Here is a 15,325-nt window from a genome sequence, read left to right as displayed (position 1 = left end):
ATGGAACGAAGAGAGTACAATCAAGTTGAATGAATATTGAAGTACATAATATACTTCTTCTACCAAAAAAAAAGTACATAACATACTTCACATTATTTAGATTCATTTGCAAATTAAAGTTGCACAATTACTATCTTGGGCTTGCTAATGAGAGAAACAAAATTAGTTTGATCATCATGTTCATGTTGGTGGTCCAATTAGTACAAAAATTGTGTCATAATTGGACAAAATTTGATTTTCAACATTGAAGTTGATAATACATACTTCATCCAGGTATCCATCAAAAGAAAAATAATAATCAAATATTAGAAATAGAATATGAATATAACATATTAAACTAAATCTAGGATAATAAATGCTAAAAGTAAAAGAGAGGTCTAGCCTTCTATTATTGAATGATTGACAATTTCAAGAATTCTTTTCCTCATTCACATAATCAATTTATGCAATTAATGTGATAATTATTTTCAATAACCAAATGTATACTAATACCATAAAAGATTTATCACTAATTTCAACAAAAAAAAATATTTTTGGCCTTTAACTGTTATCAAAGTAACAAATCATACATGATATCAAATGATTACACAAGTCATGCCGACTGATTAGTCTAAGAAATGAAGCAAAATCAATAATTAAGCTATCAAATAAAATCAAACTCACATAAAAGTTTAGTAACAAAAGTTAAACAAGAACCATCACATCGATTTTTACACTTTTACACTTAATTGTACCACAAAACTTCACTTATTATACATTTAAAATAGAGCTTTTGAGCCTAGTTCCAGTAAGTCTGTTAGTCTGTGTGGATTGAGTAATGTGGGTTGAGTCAGTTCGTGGATTAAATAAAAAAGAGATAATTACATCAAAAGACCCTTCAATTAATTTAGTTACCAAAAAAATGGTCGGCTTCTTCTTCGACTTAGGTTGTCGTCATCGTCTTCTTCTTCAACCAGTTTCTTCTTCCAATTTTGTCTTCTTCTTTTTTAAAAAACTGATGTACTGCAAACGTGAATATTTTTGAGCGAATTATATATAAAAAAATCAAAACATTGAGAGAATTTCATATCTAAAATTTGAGACTGTTTGAGTTGGTCGAAAATAGTCATTGTATACTTCATGTATAATCTTTTTTTCTTTACCACTCTGTAGGAGCTCCCGCCCTTTTTGCTCCCTTAGTGACTCGAACTCACAACCTTTAGGTTGTAAGTGAGGGAACCATCCGAGCAACTCCCTCTTGTCATACTTCATGTATAGTCAGTGTATACTCATATATAGTTAAGTTATATTCAATTTTTTAAGTGTATCATAATGTATAGGTAGTGCACAACTCATGTATTAGTAAGCTATATTGTATAATCAATGTATATTCTATGACTTTTGACTATTTTTTAAGTAAATAAATATATGGATATATTTGTTGTAAACTTATTACTTTATTGTATATATTTTATACCATTCCAATAAAAAATATATGCTAAAAAGGGCTAGTTTCAAATATATACAATAAAGTAATTAGTTTATAACAAATATAGCTGTGTTTTTATTTACATAATAGCCAAAAATCATTGAAAATATACATTGACTATACAATATATAGGAGCGTATGCACTGGAGGGGGAGTGGATTCACATGCATCCATCATCTCTTCCTTAACCCATGCATAACACTGCTATTTTTCTAATTGAGTTCTTAAATTTTTATAGGCGAACCATGAACAAGTGAACACTTTAGTGTATTGGTAAGTATGTACAAATAAAGGGGTGCACGACTTGTAGTTTGGAGATTTGAATCCCATTGTCCACATTAATATTTTTAATTAATATAACCAATAAGTGCTCCTTTTAATAATGATGTCCCCATCTTGCTGAAATCCTAGATACGCCTCTGACAATATAGCTTACATATATATGAACTATACATTGAGGCTGAATGCCCATTTTAGATAATTTTTAAAAATTGGGTTTAAAAGATGGTAGGTAAATTAAGTTTTATGGGATGACATTTTCAATGATTTGCCCTACTAACAATAAGTAAATAATAAGAGGATTCAAAAATCAAAGTCCACTAAAATAACATTTTAATTTTTTTTTTTTAAAAATATTTTAACAATGGGTTGGCTCGGGGCAAGCCACAATCTACGTAATGATGGATTGAACTTAATATTTTTTAGGGAAAAAAAATACAAATCTCAATAGTTTAGGATCAAATTACTTCCATTCACGCGAGTTTTCAATGTTACAAATTTTACAAGAATTCGGACTTCGTATGCATATATTTAGCACATCTGCATACATATATCTCAAATATATAAGGTTAAATTTAGATATACGGTATTCGAGTGGATTCACATGTAATTGACCCTCTCGCTCGCCTCTCTCTCTCTTTGTATCTTTATTTCATAATGTATCACACATATAAATACATGTATGATGTATTTAGTGTGATTCACATGTATATACACATACTTTCTCTCCTCTTCCTCCTTTCTCGTTCGCATCTCTTCCTGTGGATTTGTATTTTGGAGTGTATCTGATAGAAAAAATATTTATATCTTGATGTATTTCACTTAAAATTTGATATGAAATTATTTATTAATTAATGAGATAATATATAATTTTTTCAAACTATTAAGGACAATTAATAAATATTTTCTAATCTGATCTGTCAAATTTCAAAACCACTATGGAGTAGCTGAATAGACTAGCAAACTGCCAAATTTGAAGTAAGAAACGGCAGAAGCAAAAGCTGCCATTGGAGAGTTCCTGTTTCTTATGGGTCTTCAGTCAGTCGCTTCCCGGCGCTAAGCTTCACAATCTTTTCTTTCTTTGTTAAACTACTCTGCTTCATCAATCTCCGGTTGTGATCGCAGATTCCTATCATTTGCTGAATTTTTTTGAAGCTCAGGCAAGTTTTCTTCCACCGGCATTACTTGTATATCTGTTGAACATTGCTCTTTTTATGAAGAAAATGAAAAAAAGCTAAACAACTTCGAGATATGAATAAAGTTTTGATCTTTTCGGCTTTTCCCCATGCATTGGTGACCTTTATCGTTGTTATTCTGCTTTTAGTTAATATACGGGATTGAAAAAGAATTTTTTTCTCTTTCTTTTTGTATCCCTAAATCTCTTTTGATGAAACTAGGGCTTTTTTCTTGTGTGTTTGTGTGGAGGAATGCATGCTCGCGCTAGTTGATTTTATGTTATTCATGAATTTGAAATAAAGTGATATAATGAATTAGATATAAAGTTTTTTTTCTGATTGAAAAATTTGATTTGAAATCAAGTTGTGGAATTTGTATAGAATCATATATGATATAACTAGTGGAATGATGCATGCCATTTTTTTTTTTGGGAAGTTATTTGTGCTCCTTTGGACAGAGAGAGTGTTTTCTTCTCTTCCCTATTGAGGAGTTGAATATTAGAATGCCGAAATCTGATACATATGATATGTTGTCTGTGACTAGTTTTCAGAATGGATAAGGGTGATGTCGTGATGGAGGATGCTGAAAAGAAGGTCCCTGCTAGTGATGGCCGAGTGATCAATGAGTCACCGGTCAAGTACGAAAACGGTGTTACGACAGAAGGCCTGAATAACAAAAGTGAGAGTGGGGTTAAGAGCCCTATAGATGGCGAAAATGGCGATAAAGGGCAAAAGAATTCTAGTATAGTGGACAATCAAGGGAACGCTGAGGACAAGACAGAGGATCAGAGTGATTCAAAGGGAGAGGACCTGAAGAATGCTAGAATTGAGACAGAGCACCAGCTCAACTCTAAGAGTCAGCTAGAGGCACATGGCAATGTAGTCGGTGATGACAAAGACAGTTCAAGAGGCCCAAACAATGCTAACGGTGATGCAGATGAAAATATTACAGGCAGAGAAGAAGCACAAAATCAGAACAAGAATGAAAATGGAGAAGGGGAACTTGAACAAAATGTGGTGCTGCAGAACAAAAAACCTACTATTGATGCTGGAAAGGATGACATGAGAAGTGGTAATGTACAGATGACTGATGATGAAGTACATGGCATTGATAAAGGGGAAATGCAGGAAGTTCATCAGAGTGAGAAAATGATCGACGAGGTCAATCAGAATGGGGATGATATGATGGTTGATAGACGAAAGGACTCTCAAATGAAAACAAATCCTACAACTGTTACCACTGATGGTGATGCTAGGTCATATGAGTTTCCAAAAGTGAAAATCGAAGTTAGTGATTCTTCTATTGGAAAAACACCAGAACCAGCTACTTCAAAGTTTCTGAGGAAACCTTCAACTGCAAAATCTGGACAACATAGTGGGGAAGCATCCAAGAATATTTCTAAAGAAGCAAAGGTACCTACTCTGATATACCCTTGGAGGCTGATTGATCTACAAATGTGGTGAAAATGACTGCGCTTTTTCAAAGTGATCATTTCTTTTCAAATTTTAGATGGCTGATGATGAGGTTGAATATGAGGACGAGGATGATGAAGGTTCCTCTGAGGATCAAGCTGCATTTATAAGAAAACTTGAAAGCTTTTATCGGGAGAGGGCGATGGAATTTAAACCACCTAAGTTTTATGGTCATCCGCTTAATTGCCTAAAGTAAGTGTATCATGGTTTCATCATTGAGCCTTTTTATTTTCATCTTGTTCCAGGTACAGATTAGATCTTTTCATGTTCTTCCTGCTAGGTTATGGAAATCTGTGATCAGACTGGGTGGCTATGACCGGGTAGGCCTTTTATTCTGCACTTGTATTTGATCAGTTCTCATTTATACTGCAACAGTTATATATTTTACCAGGATGTTGTACAGTCGATGTGACTGAGACTTGATTATACTCTAAGGTAAGATCTTATATTATTGGACTCTGATATAGTTGAACCCCAAAATGCCTCCTTTCCATGTCATTGAAAGACACGGATGTGTCTAATTGCTTTTAGAAATACTTTCCTCCTATGTTAGAAACTGACAAAGACATCCTTGTGAAATAAGAGCTCAAAAAGCACCTTATCATATTCTTTTTCATGTTCCTTAGTATTCCCAGTCATCTCTTGTTAATTATGTTTTCCTTTTCACTTCTGCTTTGCCCATTTACTTTTGTTTTTTAACTGAAACTGAATTTACTTTTTAATTTTTCCTGAGGACTTTTTTGCTTAATGTTGGTTCATGGTGTGTAATCTTTTTCTTCTATTCTCTATTCTGTCTTCCCTTCCTGTTTTTATGCGCTCATGTTCCTGGTCTCTTAATAGCTTTCTCAGGCATTTTGTTCAATTAATCGAGTCGCTTTGGTCCAGTTGAATATACCATATAATTTATTTAATTTAGCTTAAAGTATAATCTGATTGGCGTATGGTGGAAAGGCCTGATTTTCGATTGAGTTAATTTAATCCAATTACAATTAGAGGTTGAAGGAATCCTTCTAAAACTAATTGCAGAAGATATTTTACTTTATTAATTGAATAAAGAACTGCAGAGGATATTAGCCATTTCTCCAAATTGTCCTCAGCTAATCAGGAGCAGTGGGTCAACAATCAAGTGCACCAAGTGAAGGAACTATAACTGGATTAGTCATGATTTTATGTGGTCATTTTTGTTAAAGGCTTTTTGCTGCTTGTTCACACAGCCGTGTGCACAGCATCCTGGAGGGCTATGTTTCTCTTTCCAAATATCACAGTGTGAACCTCGAGTTGTTAGAGAGGGTGTTCTTAATTTATTTGTTGATTTTTTTTATAGGTCACATCACATTGCTAATCTACGGGTCTGATTCTTTTTCGTGGGTCAAAAGATGGAAATATTTCCGTGCTAAGTGGAAAGAGAATCGAAGTCTGGAACTGAGGACTTCTCTTTGGTGAACCGTGTCAACCAACTCATCTGAAAGTTTAAGCTATCAGGGCAATAAGCGTTGTATTAATTTATTTATTTTAGACCTGTAATACAGGAAAAGGAGATCTGCTGCGTAGGTTGTATACACTTCACATGATTAAGATTTTAAGGAATAAGCAGTGTAGCTTCGTACTCCATAATATGGTTAAAAAAGTCCAAGCGGTTATGCTGTGTGTGAGATGAATTTTGTGTTATTCTTACGTGCTTTTGATGGTGTACTATTAAGCTACTTTATATCTGTAGGTAACTGGATCCAAGTTGTGGCGGCAAGTGGGAGAGTCCTTTAATCCCCCCAAGTGAGCATTTAATTGGGCCTGTTTATTTCTGTGTTTTGGCAACTTGATATGAATATTTCTCCTTTACATTGAAAATGTAACTCTTTCTCGTCAAGCATCAAGTTCCTTCGTATATAACTATTTATGAGGGAGATGTTTTTTTTTGAAAACTATTTATAAGGGAGATGTTGTCTGTCATTGTTTTACTGATGATGTGTGAATACTTTATTTCTTTTGTTGAAAGCATAAATTTTGTGAATGTGAAATGTAACAATATATTTTGGGTACATGTGAGAGGAATAAGCTGCTTAGTTTCTAGAACAGTATATCCAGTGGCGGATCCAGGATTGTAAGGTCGTGGGTGCTCCCTTAGCTACCGATCCTAAAATATAAATGCACAAATTTAACACTTGTCATAAAAAAAAGATAATCATTTTAAATGTGATAGAGAAAAAAAAAGCTATAATAAATATTATCTAAATGGAAAAAAAGCTGTTCTTTTTTAGGAAAAGTTAGCAAAAGGGCAGCGAGTGAAAGAGAAAAATGAACAATCAGCATAGGGAGAAAACAAAGTGTAAGTGAATAATAAAAAGAGTTGGTTTTACAATAAAAAACAATGTGCTAAGAAGGATTTGAACTCTGGCACAAAACGGAAACAATCAAATGACCTTAAGCACCCGCATACAACCACTGCGCCAACCAAACTATTTATTTTCTGGGTGCTCGCTCTTTAATTTTATAACATTCTTGTTAATATCTATATAATTATATATAGTTCTATACAAGGTTAATGGGTGCTCGAGCACCCGGAAGGCTCTATGTGGGTCTGCCCCTAAGTATATTAGAAGGTGGTAGAAGAGCAATTGTTCATGAGCTGTATATAACCTTAATAACTACTCCTGCTGTTTCAATTTGTTTGTCGGATTTTGATTTGACACGAAGTTTAAGAAATTAAATAAGATTTTTGAATCTTGTGACCTTAAACCAGAGATGCATAGAATATATCAAAATGCCCTTTAATCATGTGGTCTTAAACATGTAATGTGAAAAGTTGAAATTAAGAGATGCCAAAAAAGGAAAGAGGCATTCTTTTAACTATGGAGAGAGTATTAAACTACTAAGATCTAAATACGAAGAAAACATGAAGTACTTTTGCAAAATCAACAACAACATAGATTCCAACATCAGGCTATAAGTGCTAAGAAACATACACCGCATCAACAACAAACAACAACAACATACCCAGGGAATGTTTCATCTTTCTTTCTGTTAGGTCTTGGTCAAATATAGAGGACCAGGGATCCTATATGCGTATCTGAGTGGTGGACAAGTGGTTCTGGTGTTAAACTCGCAGGGACTTGAAGCCTTAAATATTTACAGATACTTCTGAACAGGGAGTCTAAGCTTTATGAGATATTGACCGGATGCTTCCTTAAGTTAGATTTTCTCTATCAATGTGAAATGAGTGTGGATGTCTGATGTCTCCAATTAGATGAGTAACTAAGAATAAAGAATGGGGTTGTGATGAGCTGGATATCTTTTGATGATTAAATAGGATAAGAAGTTACTAGAATGATAATGAACTGAACAAGACAATACCAATGCCTAAGCTTCTATCTACTATTGTACGACTCTCTCTAACTGTTTTTTTGGGGGGCTCTGATAATCTTCTTTCTCAGGACTTGCACTACTGTGTCTTGGACATTCCGCATTTTCTATGAAAAGGTAATAACCTGAAGTTCTCTTCCCTTGATAGCTATTAGCATTTTTGCAACTATTGTTCACCATGCTACTAATATTTGGTATAAGGTGAGTTTCTGGGACCTGAATTATGTCGCCTCGTTAATGGGTAGGTGGTTTGCAATGTTATCTCTCATGTGGGTTGTATGGAAGGAGAGGGAGAGAGTGTTTGAAGGGATAGAAATTGATTTTGTAACTGCAAGGATTAGCTATCTCTAGTTTCTTTTTGGTGCACCTATGAGGTCCCTGCTTGATAGATGATTGAATGTCTTTTATAGAGGACCATATTTTTGTATAGGTTCTATACTTTTTGGTATACAGCTTGTATGCGGGATTTTCCTCAATCATTAACAAATTATTTAACCTTATCAAAAAAATTGGTGGGTGGTTTGTGAAGTATCAATTTACAAACTTTTACTAGCAGCCCTTCTTTACTTCTGAGGCCTATAAAGTCACTTGCATAGTTTTTGTTTGCTTCTTTTCATTTTTGTGGTTTTGTTTTGTGTTTTTTCTTCTCTAAATTAGGTTTCATTAGAACTTTGATTTGGCAATTGGTGATATCACTGTGAGATGGCAGCTGGACATTCTGTCTCATTTTATCTTATTGGAGAGAATATACAGATCTGTTCTCCACTTCTCCTTAGTTTGCCACATTTAGAAGTGCCAAAATTTGATGCTTAAGTTGAATAAAGAACAGCATCTCCATCCATCTATTATTATATGGTGTTTTTGAATAGAATTTGTGCGAAAAACTTTATCTCTTAATTTTTGTTTCTATACATTCTATTATCTCATGATTTCTCGGCATGTCAGGCACTCTTAGAATATGAAAGGCATAACACACAAAACAGAGAGCTTCAACTTCTTATTGCTCCTCCTCCTCCCGATTCTTCGGTTGTTGACAATGAGGTAAACTTGTGTTTACATTGTTGGTATGTGGTGTATCTCCACATCTGCTGCGTGTCGTACACCTTCTAATTGATATACGGGGAAGCCTATTACCCTAGGTAGTTAGAATCGTCGACGTATTTTGACTTCGCTCAAGTTCTCAAAGTTGATCATGGAGATCCTTCTTTAGTTGATTTAAAGGGAAGTCAGTATGGCCTTACTTTGGATAAGGGAAACTAGGAAAACACTTTTTTTTAGTAAGGAGTAACTCTTAAGATTTAATATTGGGCATAAATGGTTGTGACCATATGTAGCTTTAGTTTCTATTTGTTATTGTACACAATGTATAACTAATTTCTTTTTTGGAAAAAACTAAATCCAACATGCATATGGTCGACTATTTTGAAGGAAAGGAACAACAGATGTTTTGAAGACATAGTTAACTCAATTCAGATTGCATACTTTTGCTTTCTTTTGGTGTATACTGTAAAGAGGAATTTGTAAATCTAATAGTCTCTTAGAATACCTGTAAGATTGGATAGGGATTTTTTTCTCACTTGTAATTACTACAACACTTAGTGCTAGCCTTGTAAGACAATTACCTTTCTCTAAAAAGGACGTTAGCTAATAACAAAAAGTGAATTCATGGTTCAACCAGCATCCAGAGACAAATCCAGGTTTTGAAATTTATGGGTTCCTACAATGATCAAGTTAACATAAAATAATACCGGGTTCACAATCTACTTTTCTCTAAATATTTTGTGCATTTCTTAACACAAATACGGGCTATGAACAAAAACACGGGGTCCCATGAATTCATATCTCAAGGACTAAATCCCCCCTGCCAGAGTCATCCATCAAGATAGTCCACCTATCTATGCAAAACATTATCTACTACATGAATGAAAAAACCCATCCAAGCTTGGTAGCACCATCTTGCGATATGGTGATGGGACACTCCTATATTAAGTCCTTAACGGAAGTGGGATTGGACCAGAAATGATACTGGTATGCTGTATCAGTATAATACTGGTATGTCCCTCCTAAAGGAGATTACTTGTAGAGGGAGTTGGTCGGTGCTGTAGCACACCTCATGGCTGTCTTCGCTGTGCAGTGCTCCTGCTGGTGGCAACAAACTGTTGCTGTCAAAGACCTCAGTCCCCCAGTCTGAGCTCCTAATGAAGTGTCTGAAGGGTTGTCAGATTAGACCATCATATTTAAATATACAATAAAATTTTGAATAAAACAAAAAACTCAATTTTTATCTAGAAGAAGCTTTTGATGAACTTTACTGTTGTGATTTGATTATTTACTCAAGTTGGGCATTTTGTTTTGATAAAAATTAGATTATGGAGATGGTCTTTACTTCATCTAAATATCTGGTCTTTACTTCATCTGAATATCTAATCAACTACTGTAGCCTTTTAGTATGTATATATATACAAAAACTTACCTATTAAAGTAATTCTGCAGGGAAGTGGTTACCAAGCTCCTGCATCAGGAAGGGCACGAAGAGTTTCTGCTGCTCGTGCTATGCAAGGATGGCATGAACAACGCCTTCTTGGTTATGGTGAGGTTGGTGAGCCAATTGTAAAGGTCTGCTGCTGAAGCTTTGCAGAGGTCTTTGGGCATTGGTTTTCTCAAGTTTGATCCTGTCTCTTCTCATGTATAAGTAATTTTGGTGTTTTTCCATCTTTTATAGGACAGGGGTGCCAACAATATGCCAAAGCGTGAGAAGAACCTCAAAAACATTGGTAAGATTGTTCGTAAATTCTTTGCCAACTTAGTTTATTCTTGTATCTCTATCATTGAGCTCTTTTCTCCTCACCATTTCCCAATATGAAGTCTGGCACTCTCCAAAACTTTGGCCTTTAGTGGCTGTTAGTTACACTGTAACTGTATGAAGATCATCATCCGAAAACTTTAGTTTTTTGCTTTAACTAATACTCTATTAGTAAGGAATGGTGAACGCAGCAGAACTTCTTGTTGCATTCAGGTTCTCTTAAACACAAGAGACAAAATGAAGTGGAGCACCCCATGAAAGCGGCACGAACTGAAACATCTAAGCAGTTAAGTCGTACTTTATCTTGGTCTTTTCTTCTAATGTTTTTATCTCTTTAAGTTTTCTTGATGAAATCTAATATGATTCATTACAAATATTAGTGGTACTTCTCTTTAAGTTTTCTTGATGAAATCTAATATGATTCATTACAAATGCTAGTGGTACTTCTTATATTATATGCACTCCATCATTTGAAATGACATTTTTTTGTTTAATCTTAATAAGTTCTTCTGTCGGGTAGGTCTTTAAATTGCATGCAATTTCAATTCACCATAGGGCACAATGGAAGGTGATACTAATTAGTTGGGATTAAGTTTTACTCATGTTAGTATGTTTACTTTAGCTATGATGCTCTCTAATAGTCTGTTAGTCTTGTTAGACATATATATTAATAGAAAATGTAGAGAATTTCTAGTGCTAGAGAAACTAAAATCTTTATAATATTGGATTCTGGACTGGAAGGGGCTTAAATGGTTGCAAAGGGCCAGGGTAATCCTCGCTCCAGTGTAATAGCCCTCAAATCACTCAGGAGAGGTAACCTGCACTAGCAAGCCTCCTGACGAGCCCAACCGAGAAAGTGTGCTGGGAGTTTCGAACCTGATAATCCCATCTGGGAGATCCCCTACTCAACCAACTCGGCCACCATTGTGGGTGTTGAAGAGAATCATATTATTGTGTGGTTATCCACTATTGTATACAATACAACCGAGAAAGTATGCTGGGAGTTTCTATCTTTTTGGGTTGCATGCCACAGGCAATGAAAGTCAACTTCCTTAAAATGGAATCCGACAATCATTGGGATTAGGAATCGTAGGGCTGAGGACATCACTCACATGAATTCTCTAACTTTTGATCTCTCTAGCTTATTATTCTTCTCAAGACCAACTCCATAGTGGATAGGCTTGCTACAGGATGGAAAAAATTTACTATTGTTAGAAATTTGAATAGATATCTTGTACACCAGCAGTTTTTATCACCCCAAAAGAAGAATACTAGGAACTTCAGTGGTATTGTTCTCCCCTCTCTGTTTTTGGTTCCTCTGTTTCTGATGTAAACTAAATCGCTTTCCATCTGCCAGGGTGGTTGCCCCGGTTGTCGATGTTGGACCCCCTGCTGAGTGGGTGAAAATCAATGTTCGTGAAACAGTAAGTTCCTGTCAGAATAAAAGAACCTCTAGATTATGCATTCCATTTTGTGATTTGTAATGATTTTATGCAAACAGAAAGATTGCTTTGAGGTCTATGCACTGGTGCCTGGGCTTTTACGAGAGGAGGTATACACCAATCGTGCCACTTGTTTCCATCAACTGCATTTAGTTTTTTTTTGTTTGTGTTATCTCATGATTTATTGTATGTAAGGGCACTCTGCATGGTAGTTTTCAAAAGTACAATGGACATGGACTAGTTGATTTGTATGCCTTATCGCTTGGAATCATTGAGTGGATGGAATTTCCGTTCTTTTTCTTTTCCTTTTTGTGCAATTGATGTGTGGGTTAAGTTCTCAGTGTTAGCTTCACCTCGTTGAAAAGACAAACAACCTTCTAGTAGACAGTCTAAACAAGATGGTTTCCTTTGGCCTTCAAGTGACTGCACTAAAAATATTTACACATTAAGCACCAACACATTAACCCGACCTTGGAATTCAACAACTTCCTAGTCTTGAAGATTCTCCTGATTGTTTCGCCTTCTTACGACCTTCAGATTTGTTGTATTGTCATCTCCTTTTGGTTTGATATACTAAAATTGTTCGTGAATGTGAATCTCAAATCTCATTCCATTCCATATGTGATTCCAAAAGCTAATTCTACTTCCATCCCTCACTTTGAAGGCTATGTTGTCAATAGTCTTCCCATCCTTTTATATTATTCCTCCAAAGCCTTTACCCAAAAGGGAGTTTGATATTTTTAGTCCTCCATGATCCTTCAATAACTAAGTGCTTTTCCATTATCACCTCCCTTTATAAACCTCAATCCCGAATCTCCATAACCATTCCCCTTATAGGGCCTTGTTGAAAAAACTCGAAGATCATTTACCACAAGATTACCCCATCTTTTTGGTGATGTAACGTCCTCCCAGCTGACTAAGTGACACTTCCCAGCACCTTTTGCTGTATCTCATAATAATTCCTTAGGGGCATTTCTAATATGCCCATGATACTGGCCAGGTGGGAACGATGGTATAAAATATGTAAAGAAAAGTGCTCCCCCCCACCCCCACCCACACCCACACACCTGACAGATACGTCTTTTACCATCTTTCTCCCAAGCTAGGTTTATCTGCTGACAAACTGAACTGTTCCTCTTCTCTGTCTGGGAATAATGTGCATGGAAGCTAACCCAAAGTTCCAGCCCCACTTTGCATAGAGAAAACGTGTTGATTTGAATTTCTTTATTCAAGCTCATTTGCTACATATAAGTTCATTATGCAATCTTTATATAGAAGAAGTGTTCAGACAAATAATTGTTACTCCAACTAAAAGTAAAATTACCATAAAAAGTTTTCTTTTAAATTTCTTGACTAAAGGTTAAGGATCAACTTCTTAGATATGTGTCTCCAAAGAATCTGATATTTATTTTTTGCACTGTTCTAACTTCTAATGGCAACTTAAATAATCTGCTAGTTTTTACAAACTTATATTTTACTATTGGACATGACCTCAGTTAGGAGGATATGGAGGTCGCCGATTAGGGTAGAACGTTAGTAGGTAATTGAGCTTTGACTTGCTTTTCGGCAGGTTGAGGCTTGGTGGGACCTGGGAGTACTGTGTCTATCGTAGTATTAGCCGTAACCATGTATTTTCTTTTCAGCGGGTTGAGGCTTGGTGGGAGCTGGGAGCACTGCATTATTTTGCTGTTATTACTGTTTCTTTTCTCTGAATGCTCTGTGCTGCTTTCCTTAATAATTGACATGTTTTCTTCACTATCGTATTCCCTTTTTCGTAAATACTTTGATTTGCTGCTCTTGATTCGAGGGTCTTTTAGAAACAACCTCTCTACTTCCACGAGTAGGGGTAAGATCTGCATACACTGTACCCTCCCTAGACCCCATTTGTTCCATTACACTGGGTATATTGTACATTTTACTATATTGGCGAGTCATTTAAGTTTTACCAGAAATTTTTTAGCGAAGGTAATTAAAAAAATTTAGCATCATAAGACCCACAGTTTCATGAGATTGGCTGAATAATTGTTTTAACTTGTTTTCTTTTGCCCTTTGTGTTCATCCATTTCACATCATCACAAAGCTTTAATGCCCTTATTTCTTGGTAAACATAGGTACAGATTCAATCTGATCCAGCTGGTCGCCTGGTCATTACCGGTCAGCCAGACCAACTTAACAATCCTTGGGGTATTACTGCCTTCAAGAAGGTACACCTTGCTATTTTACTGATTTTGACTTTGATAAAGGAAATTAATTGTCCTTGCTTTACTTGCACCTTTCTGGACTGATAATTTTCTCTGGTAAGAGAAACTGTCATGCATATTGCTTTGAAGACACAGAAGCTTTTCCCCTGACGTTTTGGGGCTGGAGATTTTTTTTTTTGACTTCTAGCCATTCCTTTTTCTTTGGTCTAAAAATTGAGAGTTTATGTGGTCGTTTTGTTTTTCACGTTTGTCATCTGCTCTTACCTGATAGAAGAGGTATTCCTATCTTCTGGGATTTCAAATTAGCAAACCAGAGTTTCAATTCATAAATTCTAAACTAACTTCTCCTCCTGTCTTAAATTTTCATGGGTGAAAATTGTTTCAGATATTTTTCTAATCTGAACTGCACGTTAGTTGCTGTTTTTGCAAGTCAAAGGTAGACAGATGTCTGGATGGATAAAGTCCAGATTTTTACATCAAAATAAAACAGAATATAGAACCTGATGTTTCTCCAATGGATCTGAAAACATTGTCATTGTTACGTTTCTATTTGTTGATCACAGCACTCCAAGAAGTCTACGACAAACAAAAGGTTCTCTATTTGTATGTTGACCTGCCATTTTTCTTTCAGGTCGTCACCTTACCTGCTAGGATCAATCCGCTTCAGACTTCTGCTGTTGTAAGCCTGCATGGACGTTTATTTGTTCGTGTGCCCTTTGCACAGTAAAATCTGATCTGACAAAGCAGGAGTATTGGTAGTTGACCAAAATTGTGAATGCTAGGTCTTAGTTGTTGGAATTGTGTATCATTGTTTTGAAGTAATTAGTTGTTGACGACGCTCTGTTGGTCCAAAACTTTGAAGGGCCCAGACTGCAAAGGAGGCATTTTGGCTTCAGCCGCCCCAATAGTAACTTAGGTTGTCTTGATACTGTAACTTATCTCTATTTTTGGAAGTTCAGCCAAACAGGCTCTTGGTATATAAGAGACCTGAAGCTGAAGGTGGTGAAAATTGTTTTATCAAAATATCAGCAACACTTTTTATCAGGAAACAAAGTAGCATCGGTAACTAGCTAGCATGGAGTTTTTCTCCCTACAAGCTCCTTGCATGTGGTTTTGATAGCACGATT

General features: G+C 35.6%; 1 protein-coding gene across 3 annotated transcripts; it reads left to right on the top strand.

Annotated features, from left to right (window-relative positions):
- The first annotated feature begins 2,671 nt into the window (after window positions 1–2,671).
- LOC129881769 (AT-rich interactive domain-containing protein 5-like) lies at window positions 2,672–15,293 on the top strand. Of its 3 annotated transcripts, none has more exons than XM_055955895.1 (14): window positions 2,672–2,907; window positions 3,467–4,335; window positions 4,433–4,587; window positions 4,676–4,715; window positions 6,113–6,165; window positions 7,824–7,869; window positions 8,698–8,793; window positions 10,246–10,347; window positions 10,475–10,526; window positions 10,769–10,841; window positions 11,913–11,979; window positions 12,057–12,107; window positions 14,109–14,201; window positions 14,830–15,293. In XM_055955895.1, exons 2-14 carry the CDS (start codon window positions 3,475–3,477, stop codon window positions 14,923–14,925), a joined length of 1,785 nt encoding a protein of 594 aa, XP_055811870.1. In that variant the 5' UTR covers window positions 2,672–2,907; window positions 3,467–3,474; the 3' UTR covers window positions 14,926–15,293. The 3 variants fall into 3 exon arrangements, with proteins under 3 accessions (XP_055811870.1, XP_055811863.1, XP_055811855.1); XM_055955888.1 differs by having other exon boundaries at window positions 10,246–10,368; window positions 14,115–14,201; XM_055955880.1 differs by having other exon boundaries at window positions 10,246–10,368; window positions 14,830–15,292.
- Window positions 15,294–15,325: the final 32 nt, after the last annotated feature.

This window comes from Solanum dulcamara, chromosome 1 (assembly GCF_947179165.1).
Source record: "Solanum dulcamara chromosome 1, daSolDulc1.2, whole genome shotgun sequence".
NCBI lineage: Eukaryota > Viridiplantae > Streptophyta > Magnoliopsida > Solanales > Solanaceae > Solanum > Solanum dulcamara.
Note: the sequence above shows the minus strand (reverse complement) of the source record. Positions and strands in the feature narration are given on the sequence as shown.